Here is a 13,654-nt window from a genome sequence, read left to right as displayed (position 1 = left end):
ATGCAGGTTGCCTCTCCTTGACGGCTTTGCGTCTGGGTTGCACTCTGGCTGCACAAAGAACTCAGCTGGTATCCAGAACTTTCCGGGGAGCCCATGACGGAACAGGGAGCTATCTCAGACCTCCCCAACCTCCCCCAGCTGAGGTTGTACCTCCCCGCCGACTCCGCAAGGCTGGCAGCGCAGCCTGGAGGGAGGGCAGGCAGGCTCCGCGCGCGGGTCTTCTGCGCATGCCCAGGACCGCCTTCGCCTCTGCACTCTCGCCTTCTGCGGCTTCTGTTTGTCTCTGGCCTCGCGTAGGAGGCGGTCCTGGGGTCCCCGAGTCTGTGCGATCTCCGGGGCCAGTGTCACCTGAGGAGGGAGCCGCGGGTGAGCGCGGGAGACTTGGGCGAGGACGGGGGGCTCGCGTGGCCCCTGGGAGGCGCTCTGTGGGCCCCTGGGGGGCGGGACGGGCGTCTCTGTCGGACCCAGAACTGGACCCTCCCCCCCCCCCACGTGACCCGCCTCTGCACTGAGCGGGGAGAGGGGGCGGGGAGGACGGTTCTGCGGCCACAGGAGGGCGTGGGGGTGCATCTGGTCGGTGGGGAGGCGCGGTGCTGCGGGAGGAGGGTGTGCGTGTGCGAGACGTGCTCCTTGGGGAGCTGGGTCTGCGGGGAAAGGCTCCCGCGCTGTCTGTCTCCGCTTACTCCGCTGTTCCTCTCCAGACGGACGGACAGGCTCCTTGGTCTCCCGGTACCCGTTCTGGGTCTGCGGTGCTGCCAGCCATGCCCATCCCTGTGTCTTGGTAGATGCTGTGGCTCTGCCCGGACTTGCACTAGCATCCAGGAAGAAGTTTCAAGGATTAGCTCTTTGTGCCTCATTTTTCTTCCGAAGGCTAGTGACTCATTCAGGAGGACAGCTTTGTTAGTGGTGAAGACTAAAGGCCAGAGCTCCTGACTCCTAAGCTAGCACTTACTGTCTTTTTTCCACACAAGTAGAAGAAGTTTTGTATAAAAGATCCTTTTGAGAAATGACAACAAAGATAAATTAAAACATAGACCTTTCCTTCAAGCACTGCTTTGTATAGTCTTCTTAGGAGTCACTATCTAAAGAATTTAGTAATGGTAGTGGGACATTGATAAACAGCTTATCCCTCAGTGTTCTTCACCACAGGTTTGGTGAAGGGTTAATGTTCCTTCATTAGATGTGTTTTTTATTTCAATCAGGTTTGTCATTTAAATTTTTTGTGAACATCAATGGAGACTTAAACTATTAAAAAATCCATAGGAAGCAAATATTTATATTAACCCACTAAACATTTTATGTCCCAAAGCAATATATCTCTCTATATAAAAGGCTAACATGCTAAGTGTCCAGCCGGTTGCTATGACGTGCACTGACCACCAGGGGGCAGACACTCAACACAGTAGGTGCCGAGCTTCAGTGACTTGGCAGTGGCAGTTCTAGAGTGACGCACCCCAAAACCAGAGTGGAGGGAGCCTGATTCCTCGCAGGGCCATGCAATTCCATCTTTGGCTGTGGGTTATGTTGTTGCTGGGGCACTGTTGGCCCGAATCTGGTTTATTGCACACTTGCATTTGCGTTCCACACCCTATATAACAGCAACTTTGCATAGTGCCCTCTTGCACTCTGGGACCCCTCGTGGATGTCGGAGAGCTGGTTTTGGCCTGATTTCTGATCCCCGCAGGCCAGGCTGAGGGACCCCACCTGCTGGAGGGACCCTGCTTACTCTTCAGGCACCAGGGAGGGACTGCAGGGAGGTTGGCTCCAGGGCGTGTCCGGCCCATCTCGCCCAGTCCCGCCCTGCCGGCCAGCCACCTTCTAATTAATTTCCTTTTAATGTGCATGAATCCATGCACCAGGTCACTAGTATGATTATATTAGAGTCAGATAGGTTGTCTTTCACCATTTCCCTCTACCTTCTGCAGGTCAAAGGGATATTGACATTCCTCCTGTCTACTGGGGGGCCGGGGGGGCGGGGGCGGGGGGTGTGCTTCCCAGGGCAGGAGAAGTCAGGAGCTGCTGGCAGGCCAGATCTTTCATGACTTCATTCTTCTTCTTGTAACCCAGCATGTCTTCAGAGTTGCCTACACTTTTGCAAGAACACCAGAAAATGAACAAATCCCAGGTAAGTTGTTTGTTTGTCTCCAATTTATTTTACAATAGATTTTGTGTAATTTCGAAGAGTCCATATGTTAAGATGGGAAATTAGTAATAGATAAAAGTCAAACTTCACTGAAAAGGTAAGGTAACAGATCCCTACCAGGGCCACCACTGGCCTGTAGATTTATACTGATTGTTAATATATATTAGAGTTTCCAGGTTGACTTGCAAGTATGTCTCTGATGGTTCTGATAACCGTGGTAGAAAGGGAGACACTTGGATACAGACAGATTCTGTTCAAGACCCAATGAGTGCCTCAAACTGTTCCTCACTGGAAGCAAAAGCGTCCAAGAGGTGGTTCAAGCAGTCAGTTTTATGATGGTCTTGTTTGTTCCTAGCATAAAACCTAGTGTGTTTAGAGGAATGAATGGCCTGCATGCCTACTGCGAAAACTCTCCATAATTATTTTATTTAGCTAGGCTGTGTATACAAGGCGTGCAGCAAATGGTTAAAAGTTAGGTTCTCTAGTAAATGTTTCTGGGGTTTGCAGTCAAATTTTATCCCATAGCATTCTGCCTTGGCTCTTCCCCTCCACTATTTAGAACCTACCCAGGTAAAGGTTACCAGTGACTTAATTGCAGTTATCTATCTTGAACAACAGCTACATTACCCTACTGACTACTTTCTCTTGGGAAGTCTCCTTTGTCTTCTTATACAGCTCTTCTGATGGCCCTCTTTTGGAGTCTTCCTCACCGTGTCCCTACTTTAGTTCTAAGTTTTCATCCTTGTCCACTAGTCTTCCCTTTTTATCTCTATATCTCATTGAAGAAATATGTAGATAGTTGAACAATACAGTTTATTGTTTTGGGTGCTTTTTAAAAATACATATTTCTATTGATTTCAGAAAGGAAGAGGGAGAGAGAGATAGAAACATCAATGATGAGAGAGAATCATTGATTGGCTGCCTCCTGCATGCCCCCTATTTATTTCTACTGGAGATCGGGCCCGACCTGGGTCCCTTCAATCCATAGCCCTATGCTCTATCTGCTGAGCCAAACTGGCTAGGGTGGGTGCTTTTAAAAATATATGAATTATCTTAATGGATATATGATACATATTTTCCCCCAACTTACCATTGGATGGCAACACTGTATCCTAAATACTCTATTTTATTGGTAGACACTTAAGTAATTTCTGTTTTTCAGTAATATAAATGATGTTGCTGTGAATATCTTTTTCATTGTCTCGGCACAAAAGCAAATGTATCTCCCGACTCTAGAGCAGTGCTTCTCAAGTGAGGTTCTTTGACCAGAAGCAGCAGCATAATCTGGAAACTTGTTTGAAATGCAGATTCTAATGCTCCATTCCAAGCCTCATGGAAGAGAAATTCTGGGATGAGGCCCAGCAGTCATGTTGTTGTTGTTGCTGTTTTTAAATATATTTTTATTGATTTCAGAGAGGAATGGAGAGGAAGAGAGAGATAGAAACATCAGTGATGAGAGACAATAATTGATCGACTGCCTCCTGCACACCCCCCACTGGGGATCGAGCCTGCAACCTGGGCATGTACCCTTGACTGGAACCAAACTCAGGACCCTTCAGTCTGCAGGCCGACACTCCATCCACTGAGCCAAACTAGCTAGGGCATCAGCAGTCATGTTTTAATGAGGCATCCATAGGATGCTGACACCTACTAAGTTTGAGAGTCACTGCTCTAGAGTCTTATGATTAATATTTTTAAGTTGTAGAATTTGAGGATTTCTAATTTTTCTAGGTATATTACTATTAATTAGAAGACTATTCCTCCTTCCTCTCCAGATATAAAAAATTATTTCTACACTAATATATGAAAAATGTCACTGTTTAATTTTTATGTGTCTGATTGAGGTTGTGAAGCTTTCATACATTTATGGCTTTTCAGGTTTTCTACTGAGTTTTGTAGGAATTGTCTTTTCTCAGTATGATATTTTTCTTTCAACTTAATGGTATATTTATATTTTGATACAACCCTTTGTGTCTTCTGTTTTTTATTCTTATTTTCCTTACCCCATGTGCCTAAAGCAATTTTTCAGTATGTTGTCTAAAATTTCCAAATTTGTTACAATATTTAGTACCATAATCCATCTGGAATTTTTTCAACAGATGTGATGAAAGGACCTAATTTTATTATTTTTTAAAATCCTCACTTGAGGACATGCTTAGATTTAGGAAGAGAGAGAGAGAGAAACATCAATGTGAAAGAGAAATATCGATTGGTTGCCTTCCCTACACTCCCTGACTAGGGATCAAACACGCAATCCAGGTATGTGCCCTGACTGGGAATGTTCTGTAAACCATTTTGCTCATCTCTGAACAGGAATCATGGTAAGGATTAGTTGATACATCTTTTTCCATGTCACCTAATTCTGAACATTTCACATTGATCAGAAATTCCAGGCATCAGTGTCATTTAAGGATGTGACTGTGGGCTTCACCCAGGAGGAGTGGCAGCATCTGGACCCCACTCAGAGGTCCCTGTACAGAGATGTGATGCTGGAGAACTACAGCAACCTTGTCTCAGTGGGTAAGGTCTGTTTACTAGGTCATTCTGAATGGCATTTCAAAATCCTTCCAATCATGAAGCATAGAGATAGTCTACAGAGTTTAACTGTAGTTAAGATTGAATTCAGGAATCAGTGTTGATTGACCACTTTTGGGCACCAGGAAGATATTTGTGTTTACCTCTTCAATAAAATGTTCAGTGGCACCTTCATTGATCAGCTCCGGAAGCTTCCTCCTCTTTTAGAGTCCCTGACGTCTAGGCTTCCGGGTCCAAGTCCTAAATTATTTCACTTTGACAGGGTATTGTGTCACCAAACCAGAAGTGATCTTCAGGTTGGAGCAAGGAGAGGAGCCATGGATATTGGAGGAAGAATTCCCAAGCCAGAGACTCCCAGGTGAGTTAGTGTGTACTATACAGATGAACATCAAGGGATTTGTTATTTTCCTTTGGTTAATCCAGAGGTTGACAGCTTTGAAATGTTTTTTCAAGACTACTTCTTGCCCTAGCTGGTTTGGTTTAGTAGATAGAGCATCAGCCTGTGGACTGAAGGGTCCAGGGTTCGATTCTGGTCAAGGGCACATGCCTGGTTTGTGGGCTTGATCCCCAGTAGGGGGCATGCAGGAGGCAGCCTGATCAATGATTCTCTCTCATCATTGAAATCTCTCTCTCTCTCTCTCTCTCTCTCTCTCTCTCTCTCTCTCTCTTCCTTCTTCTCTGAAATCAATAAAAATATAAAAAATAAATAAATAAAAGTATTGCTAATGGCCACAGGTACACAAAGAGATGCTCACCATCATTAACCATCAAGGCAATGCAAATCACAACCACAGTGAGATGTCATATCACACCTGTTGGAATGGCTACCATCTAGAAGACAAGAGGTAGCAAGTGTTTGCAAGAATGTGTAGAAAAGGGACTTCTTGTGCTCTGTTGGAGGGAATGGAATTGGTTCAGCCACTATGGAAAACAGTGTGGAGGTTCCTAAAAAATTAAAAATAGATTTGCTCTATGATCCAGCAAGTCAACTTCTGGGTATGTACACAAAGGAAATAAAAATAGGATATTGAAGAGATAAATGCACTACCACATTTATTGCAGCATTATTCACAATATCCAAATACAGAAACAACCTGAGTGCCCATCAGTGGTTGAATGGATAAAGAAGAATGGATGTAAGCTAAATATGTACACACACACACATACACACGCACACACATGTGCACACATACCAAAATATTTAGCTATTTGTGGACATCCTGCTATTTGTGACAACATGAATGTACCTTGAGGCCATTGTGCTAAATAAGTCAAAGGAAGACAAGTACTGAATGGTATCATATGCAGAATCTAAAAAAGGCAAACTTTTGAAAACAAAAAGTCGCCGAAACCGGTTTGGCTCAGTGGATAGAGCGTCAGCCTGCGGACTGAAAGGTCCCAGGTTCGATTCCGGTCAAGGGCATGTACCTGGGTTGCGGGCACATCCCCAGTAGGAGATGTGCAGAAGGCAGCTGATCAATGTTTCTCTCTCATCGATGTTTCTAACTCTCTATCTCTCTCCCTTCCTCTCTGTAAAAAAATCAATAAAATATATTTTAAAAAGAAAAAAAGAGTAAAATAGTGGTTAGCAGATTATAGTGTGTGCAGAGATAAGCCAATTGTTGTGAAAGGGTATGGACTTGCAAAGAGTAGCAAATAAGCCCTTGAGATCTATATATAGAGAATAATATTGTTTTATAATCATCCAACTTGCTAATAGACTAGAACATAATTATTTCAACTCCAAAAATAGAAATAATTATCTGAGATAGAGGTGCTAATTATTGGTACAATGGCAGTCATATTACAGTATATAAGTGTTTCAAAATAACATGTAGACTTTAAATTTACACAATGTTATATGTTAAATATATTTTACTCAAAATAAAGTGCTAAACACATACACAGATATTTGCATATATTAAATGTTCTGTGGGTAAAATCTCTCAGAGATATCAAAGCAGGGTTAAGAGACTGAGTGCACTACTTTAAGAAGAGTTTGGATTATCTCTGTATTTGGAAGGGGGGGCAGCGATAAAAAAAACTAACATTTGTATCATCAGAGTAACAGAAGGGGAGAGGAGAGTGGTGTTGAAGTATTTAAATAAATAATGGCTGAAAACTTCTCAAATTTGGCAAAAGATATAAAACTACTCATTCAAGAATCTGAACTTCCAAGAAGATAAATCCATTAAAGGCACATCATAATTTATTTTATTTTATTTTTTAAAAATATATTTTATTGATTTTTACAGAGAGGAAGGGAGAGAGATAGAGAGTTAGAAACATCGATGAGAGAGCAACATCAACCAGCTGCCTCCTGCACATCCCCCACTGGGGATGTGCCCACAACCCAGGTACATGCCCTTGATTGGAATCGAACCCGGGACCCTTCAGTCCGCAGGCCGACGCTCTATCCACTGAGCCAAACCGGTTTCAGCCACGTCATAATTTAATTTCTGAAAACCAATGGAAAAAAATCTTGAAAGTACGTGTTGGAAAATAACATTACCTTTGGGAATGACAGTGGATATCTTATCTGAAGCCATTGAGGCTACAGGAAATAGCACTTTTTTTTTTTCAACTACTGGGGAAAAAAAGCACTTTCAAACAAATTTTTTTTTTTTATCTTGGAAAATGTATTCATTAAAGAGGTAAACTAAAGATATTATTATACAAAAGAAAACTAAGAGAAAATGTTATTAACAAACCAACTTTTAAAGAAGTGGTTAGAGGAAGTTTTCTAAATAGAAAGGAAATAACACAAGAAAGCTTGGAACTTCAGTAAAGAAAGAACTTTGGAAGTGGCAAAAGTAGGGTAAATATGACAGTTTCCTCTCACGAGTTTCTGAAATCATTTGAACAAAGTTTATAATATGATTTGAGGAACTTAATACAATTATATTTTAAGTTGGAGGAAGAGAGATATTAGTTGAATTAAAGTTTTACATTTCACTTGAAATGGATAAAAGTTGGTAGACCTTCTAGACATTAAATCAACAGTAGACAAAGAAAAACGGAACAAGACCACCAGGGTATAGAAGAAATGGAACAATTCTTTAGAAACCCCAAACTATCAAAACTTAATTTATAGAACACTGCCCAACAATGGCAGAAAAGACATACTTTTCAAGCGCCCATGGAACATTCAGAAAGATAAAACATCTAGAGGCATAAATAAACCTCAATAAATTTAAAAGAATTGAAATTCTGCTGAGTAAGTTATGTTCTCTGACCATAATGAAATCCAACTAAGAATCAGTAACAGAAAGGCAAGAGAAAAATAAACACTTGGAAATTAAACAAGATATTTATAAATAATGGATCAATGAAGAAGGCTCTCCCTCGCTCTCTATATATGTATATATATATAAATATCTCTCTCTCTCTCTCTCTCTCTCTCTCTCTCCTCTCTCTCTCTCTCTCTATATATATATATATAAATCCTCACCTGAGGATATTTTTTTCCATTGATTTTTAGAGAGAGTGGAAGTGAGGGGGAGAGACACAGAGAGAGAAACATCAATGTGAGACGCATTGATTGCCTCCTGCATGCACCCCAACTGGGGCAGGACTGAGCCTGCAACTGAGGTACGTGCTCTTGACTGGAATCAAACCTGAGAACCTTAGTCTGAGGGCTGATGCTCTAACCAACTGGTTTGGGCTCAAAAGAAATATTAAAAATACATAGCACAGAATGGGAACACACCATATTAATATATGTGGGAGGCAGCTAAAGCAGTTCTGAGAGGGAAATTTATAGTACTAAAGTGCAATTAATGATAAGAAGAAAGGTTTCAAACCCATAATTAAAATTTTACCTCAAGAAAATGGAAAAGAGTAAAGTAAATCCACAGCAAGTAGAAGGAAGAAAATTTAAAAATTAAGAGCAGAAATCAGTGAAGTTGAAAATAGGAAAAGAATAGAGAAAACAAATGAAATAAAAATCTGGTTCTTTGGGGGAGAAAAACAGTAAAATTGATAAACTTCTGGCAATATTGACAAATAATATTAACAAATATTGACAAATCACCAGTATCAAGAAAGAAATGGAATATCATTTCTGCATCTGTTAACAGGATATTAAGTGAATACTGTCAACAATTATGCCATAATTTGACAATTTAGAAGAAACGGAACAATTCTTTAGAAACCCCAAACTATCAAAACTTAATCAAGATAATATACGTAATTATATATGGCCCAAAATTTCTTTAGTTCAAATTATCTATGACACCTTCTCTGAACAGCCCATAGATTGTCATAGAAGGTGTCATAGATAATTTGGACTAAAGAAATTTTAAATAAAAAGCTCCAATTAAAAAGGAGAAAAGAAATGTGGACTATCATCACTGGAGATTTCACCAAACATTTAAATAATTAATTATGATTTCACACAATGTCTTGTAGAAAAACAGAAGGTGATGGAACACTTCCTGACAAGTTTATTATTCTGATACTGAAATCATAGAAAGGTAGTACAAAAATAATAAAAAGAGGTCAATATCTCCCATAAATCTACCAGCAAAAATCATTAACAAAATACTAGCAAATAGAAATTAGCCATGTATAAAAAAATTATATACCATGACCAAGTGGGATATATTTCAGGTATGCAGGCTGGTTAACCTTCACAAAACCAATCAGTGTAGTCCACCATAGGCTAAATAAGACGATATTATTTATTGTATTGCTTTCTTAATTTTCTTTCAGATTGCTCATTGCAGGGGTATAGAAACACAACTGATTTGGGGGCATTGACCTTATACCCTGAAACTTTGCTGAATTTGTATATTAGCTATACTAGCTTTCTTGTAGATTCCTTAGGTTATTTTGTCTTCCTTATTCTTTAAGGTTATTATTTTCCTAATCTCAAAAGCAGATGGTGACATAAGGTGCACATAGATGCAAACATTGAAATAGAATCCAACACTGTCTAAAAAGAATTATATACCATGGCCAAGTAGGATTTATTCAAGGTGTGCTATGTTGGTTCAACATTCAAAAATCAGTTAATATAAGCCACCCCATCAACAGGCCTTAGAGAGAAAAATAATATGATGATAGTAATTGATGCAGAAGAAGCATTTGCCTAAATCCAACACCCATTCATGATAAAAACTCAGCAAACTAGGAATAGAGGGGGATTTCCTCAACTTAATGAAAAACATGTTAATGTCATACTTAATTGAGAGAAACTGGATGCTTTCTCCACAATATAAGGAGCAAGGCATGGATGTCCTGTTTTAACACTCTCTTTTAACATCCTACCTGAAATTTCAGGTAATGCAATGGACAGGAATATAAAAAGTATACCACTGGCAAAGGCCTTTTCTCTCTACTTGTGTGGAGAGCAAGCAAGCTCTGGTGTCTCTTCTTTTTCTAATAAGAACACCATTCCTATGGATTAGTGCTCCACACATATGACCTCATTTAATCTTAATTATATCCTAAAGGCCCTATCTTAAAATACCATCACATCTGGGATTAGGGCTTCAACATACGAATTTGGAAGGACATAATTCTGTCCATAACAAGCTCCTTGTAATTTAAGTCCTATTTTCTAAGGTAATTTTGTTGTTTTCACAGTTTTATTCCTCACTTTGTTCACCTCTTGCGTCCTTAGTTCCTATCTACTACAAGTACCCTCTTTTGGATTTCCCAGTAGTCTTAGCTTATCTCTCAGAACTGAAACATCATCTCAGCATTTTCCTACTGATAGTGGGACTTTTCCTTTCTGGGTGTAATTTTATTTGTACTTAATTATGTTTAAATTCTATCTCTTATTTTACATGGTTGCTATAGTCTCCAGCTAACTTTTTCCATAGATTTTCTGTATTTGAATATTTATGTCCTTACTTGGTGGTGACTGCACTTAGTAGTGTTCTGTATCTCTTAGTTATGCTAAAGTCATGGGTTACTATAGGTAATTTTATTGCTCTCCTTATATAAATCTTTATAGTTCTTTTGGAGGATACATGGGAGATTCAGATTTAAGCAGTTGCTATTATTCCTCAGACTGGAAACTAAATGTCTGTGTTCTAATAGCTGGTTTCCTCTCCCTGCTTCCACTATTCCAAGTTTTTTTTTCTTTTTGTTTTTCTTCACCCAAACCCTCCAAAATAGAAAAATATATGTACTTGCAATTATTTTCATCCCTGGAGTCTGGACATCAAAGTTAGCTACAACATAAAGCATTTGTATATAGGTCACATTCATAAGAAATGTGTTAATATTTATGTGTAAGATTAATTTTTCTTATTTCTAGCCATCTGGAAACCTGATTACATGACAGAGATGAGCCAAGAAAACCAGTTTCACCATGTCTGGAAAGTTGTATTCATGAATAACAAAACACTGACTAAAGAACGAAGTCATGTAATACGAAAACCATATAGCTTGGATACAGATTCTTTTTCTTCCAGAAAAATACTCTGTCAGTGTGACTCATGTAGAATGATTTTCAACTATATTTCAGAATTGATTATCAATAAGAAAAACTATATAGGAAAGAAGACTGATGAATTCAATGCTTGTAGAAAGTTACTATTCAATATTATATATGAAAAAACTCATACTAGAGAGAAAAGTGAATTTTTTAAAAATGGGAAAACTTTCAGTCATGATGAAGACCCTGCTCAACATGAGAAGGTTCAAACTTTGCAGCGAAATTCTGAATTTAACATATATCGAGAAAGCTTTTATGAAAAGGCACGATTTAATATATACAAGAAAGAGATCACAGATGGGAATGATTGTGAGTATAATGAAAATGGAAGAACATCCTGTGAGAACCCATCCTTCTTATTACATCAGATAATGTCCTTAAAGGAAAATCACTATGAATTTAGTGTTTGTGGGAAATCCTTATGTGTGAATGCTACACTTTTAAAGCATCATGAGTCACATATGAAACACTGTGATTATAATGAAAGTGGAAATAATTTCAGGAGGAAGTTATACCTCTCACAACGTCAGAAAACTCATAAAGGAGAGAAACACTTTCAATGTAATGAATGTGGGAAAGATTTCTGGATGAAGTCACACCTCACTCGACATCAGAGGATACATACAGGACAGAAAAGCTTTCAATGTAATGAATGTGGGAAAAAGTTTTGGGAGAAGTCAAACCTCACTAAACATCAGAGGTCACACACCGGGGAGAAACCCTATGAATGCAATGAATGTGAGAAAGCCTTCAGCCACAAGTCAGCCCTCACATTACACCAGAGAACACATACAGGGAAGAAACCCTATCAATGTAATGCATGTGGGAAAACTTTTTACCAGAAGTCCGACCTCACTAAACATCAGAGAACACACACAGGCCTGAAGCCCTATGAATGCTATGAATGTGGGAAGTTCTTCTGTATGAATTCACATCTCATGGTGCACCGGCGAACTCATACAGGTGAGAAACCCTTTGAATGCCCTGAGTGTGGGAAATCTTTCTGTCAGAAGTCACATCTTACACAACATCAGAGAACTCACGTAGGGGATAAACCTTATGCATGTGATACATGTGGCAAAGCTTTCTACCAAAAGTCTGTTCTCACCAGGCATCAGATAATTCATACGGGGTTGAAACCTTATGAATGTTACAAATGTGGAAAAACCTTCTGCTTGAAGTCTGACCTCACAGTACATCAGAGAACTCACACAGGGGAGAAACCCTTTGCATGTCCTGAATGTGGGAAATTCTTCAGCCATAAGTCCACCCTCTCTCAACATTATAGAACACATACAGGGGAGAAACCCTATGAATGTCAGGAATGTGGAAAAATATTCTACAATAAATCATACCTAATAAAACATAATAGAACACATACAGGGGAGAAGCCATATGAATGCAGTGAATGTGGGAAAACCTTCTGCCAGAAATCACAGCTCACTCAGCACCAGAGAATTCACATAGGGGAGAAACCCTATGAATGTAGTGAGTGTGGAAAGGCTTTCTGTCATAAGTCAGCTCTAATTGTACACCAGAGAACTCATACAGATGAAAAGCCCTATAAATGTAGTGAGTGTGGCAAATCTTTCTGTGTGAAGTCAGGACTTATTTTACATCAGAGAAAACACACAGGGGAGAAACCCTATAAATGTAATGAATGTGGAAAATCATTCAGTCACAAATCATCCCTCACAGTGCATCACAGGGCTCACACAGGAGAGAAGGCTTGTCAATGTAGTGAATGTGGAAAAATTTTTTACCGTAAATCAGACCTTGCTAAACATCAGAGATCACACACAGGGGAGAAGCCCTATAAATGTAACATGTGTGGAAAATACTTCTCGCAGAAGTCAAACCTTATTGTACATCAGAGAACACACATGGGAGGAAAATTTTATGATTGAAGTGCATATTAGAAATGTTGAGCCACAATTCAGCACCCACTACAACTCAGAGAGTTCACGCTGTGGAGAAAGTTCTGTTGATATTCTGAATAAAGTAACCTTCATCCACAAACTAGCCTTATTTTTTTTTTTAATTTTTTTTAATATATATTTTATTGATTTTTTACAGAGAGGAAGGGAGAGGGATAGAGAGTTAGAAACATCGATGAGAGAGAAACATCGATCAGCTGCCTCCTGCACACTCCCTACTGGGGATGTGCCCGCAACCCAGGTACATGCCCTTGACCGGAATCGAACCTGGGACCCCTCAGTCCGCAGGCCGACGCTCTATCCACTGAGCCAAACCGGTTTCGGCAAACTAGCCTTATTTTACTCCAAAGTGATTATATGGGACAAACTAATAGACTGCAACAAAAGGAGGACAGTGTTGTTAAGAAGTAACATTCAATTGAATGTCAAGTAACTACTGGTATAAAACCCTACAAATTTTTTGATTTTGTAAAAGTTTTTAGCAAAAATTCAAAGTAGGTTATGTCAAAATTTATATTGGGGACAAATCTGTCAATTTGAGACATATAGTTTGAACATTTTCTTTAGATGTAATGTAGTATTAATAATTGT

General features: G+C 39.5%; 1 protein-coding gene across 1 annotated transcript; it reads left to right on the top strand.

Annotated features, from left to right (window-relative positions):
* Positions 1-293: 293 nt before the first annotated feature.
* Positions 294-13,118, top strand: LOC139022078 (zinc finger protein 33B-like). The gene is made up of 5 exons (XM_070433113.1): positions 294-366; positions 2,068-2,125; positions 4,528-4,663; positions 4,941-5,036; positions 10,947-13,118. Exons 2-5 carry the CDS (start codon positions 2,069-2,071, stop codon positions 13,031-13,033), a joined length of 2,376 nt encoding a protein of 791 aa, XP_070289214.1. The 5' UTR covers positions 294-366; position 2,068; the 3' UTR covers positions 13,034-13,118.
* Positions 13,119-13,654: the final 536 nt, after the last annotated feature.

Source organism: Myotis yumanensis, unplaced genomic scaffold (assembly GCF_028538775.1).
Source record: "Myotis yumanensis isolate MYYU_CA2020_CCGP unplaced genomic scaffold, mMyoYum1.0.hap1 SCAF_13, whole genome shotgun sequence".
Classification (NCBI taxonomy): Eukaryota; Metazoa; Chordata; class Mammalia; order Chiroptera; family Vespertilionidae; genus Myotis; species Myotis yumanensis.
The sequence above is the reverse complement of the archived record's forward strand: the minus strand, read 5'-3'. Positions and strand labels throughout refer to the sequence as shown.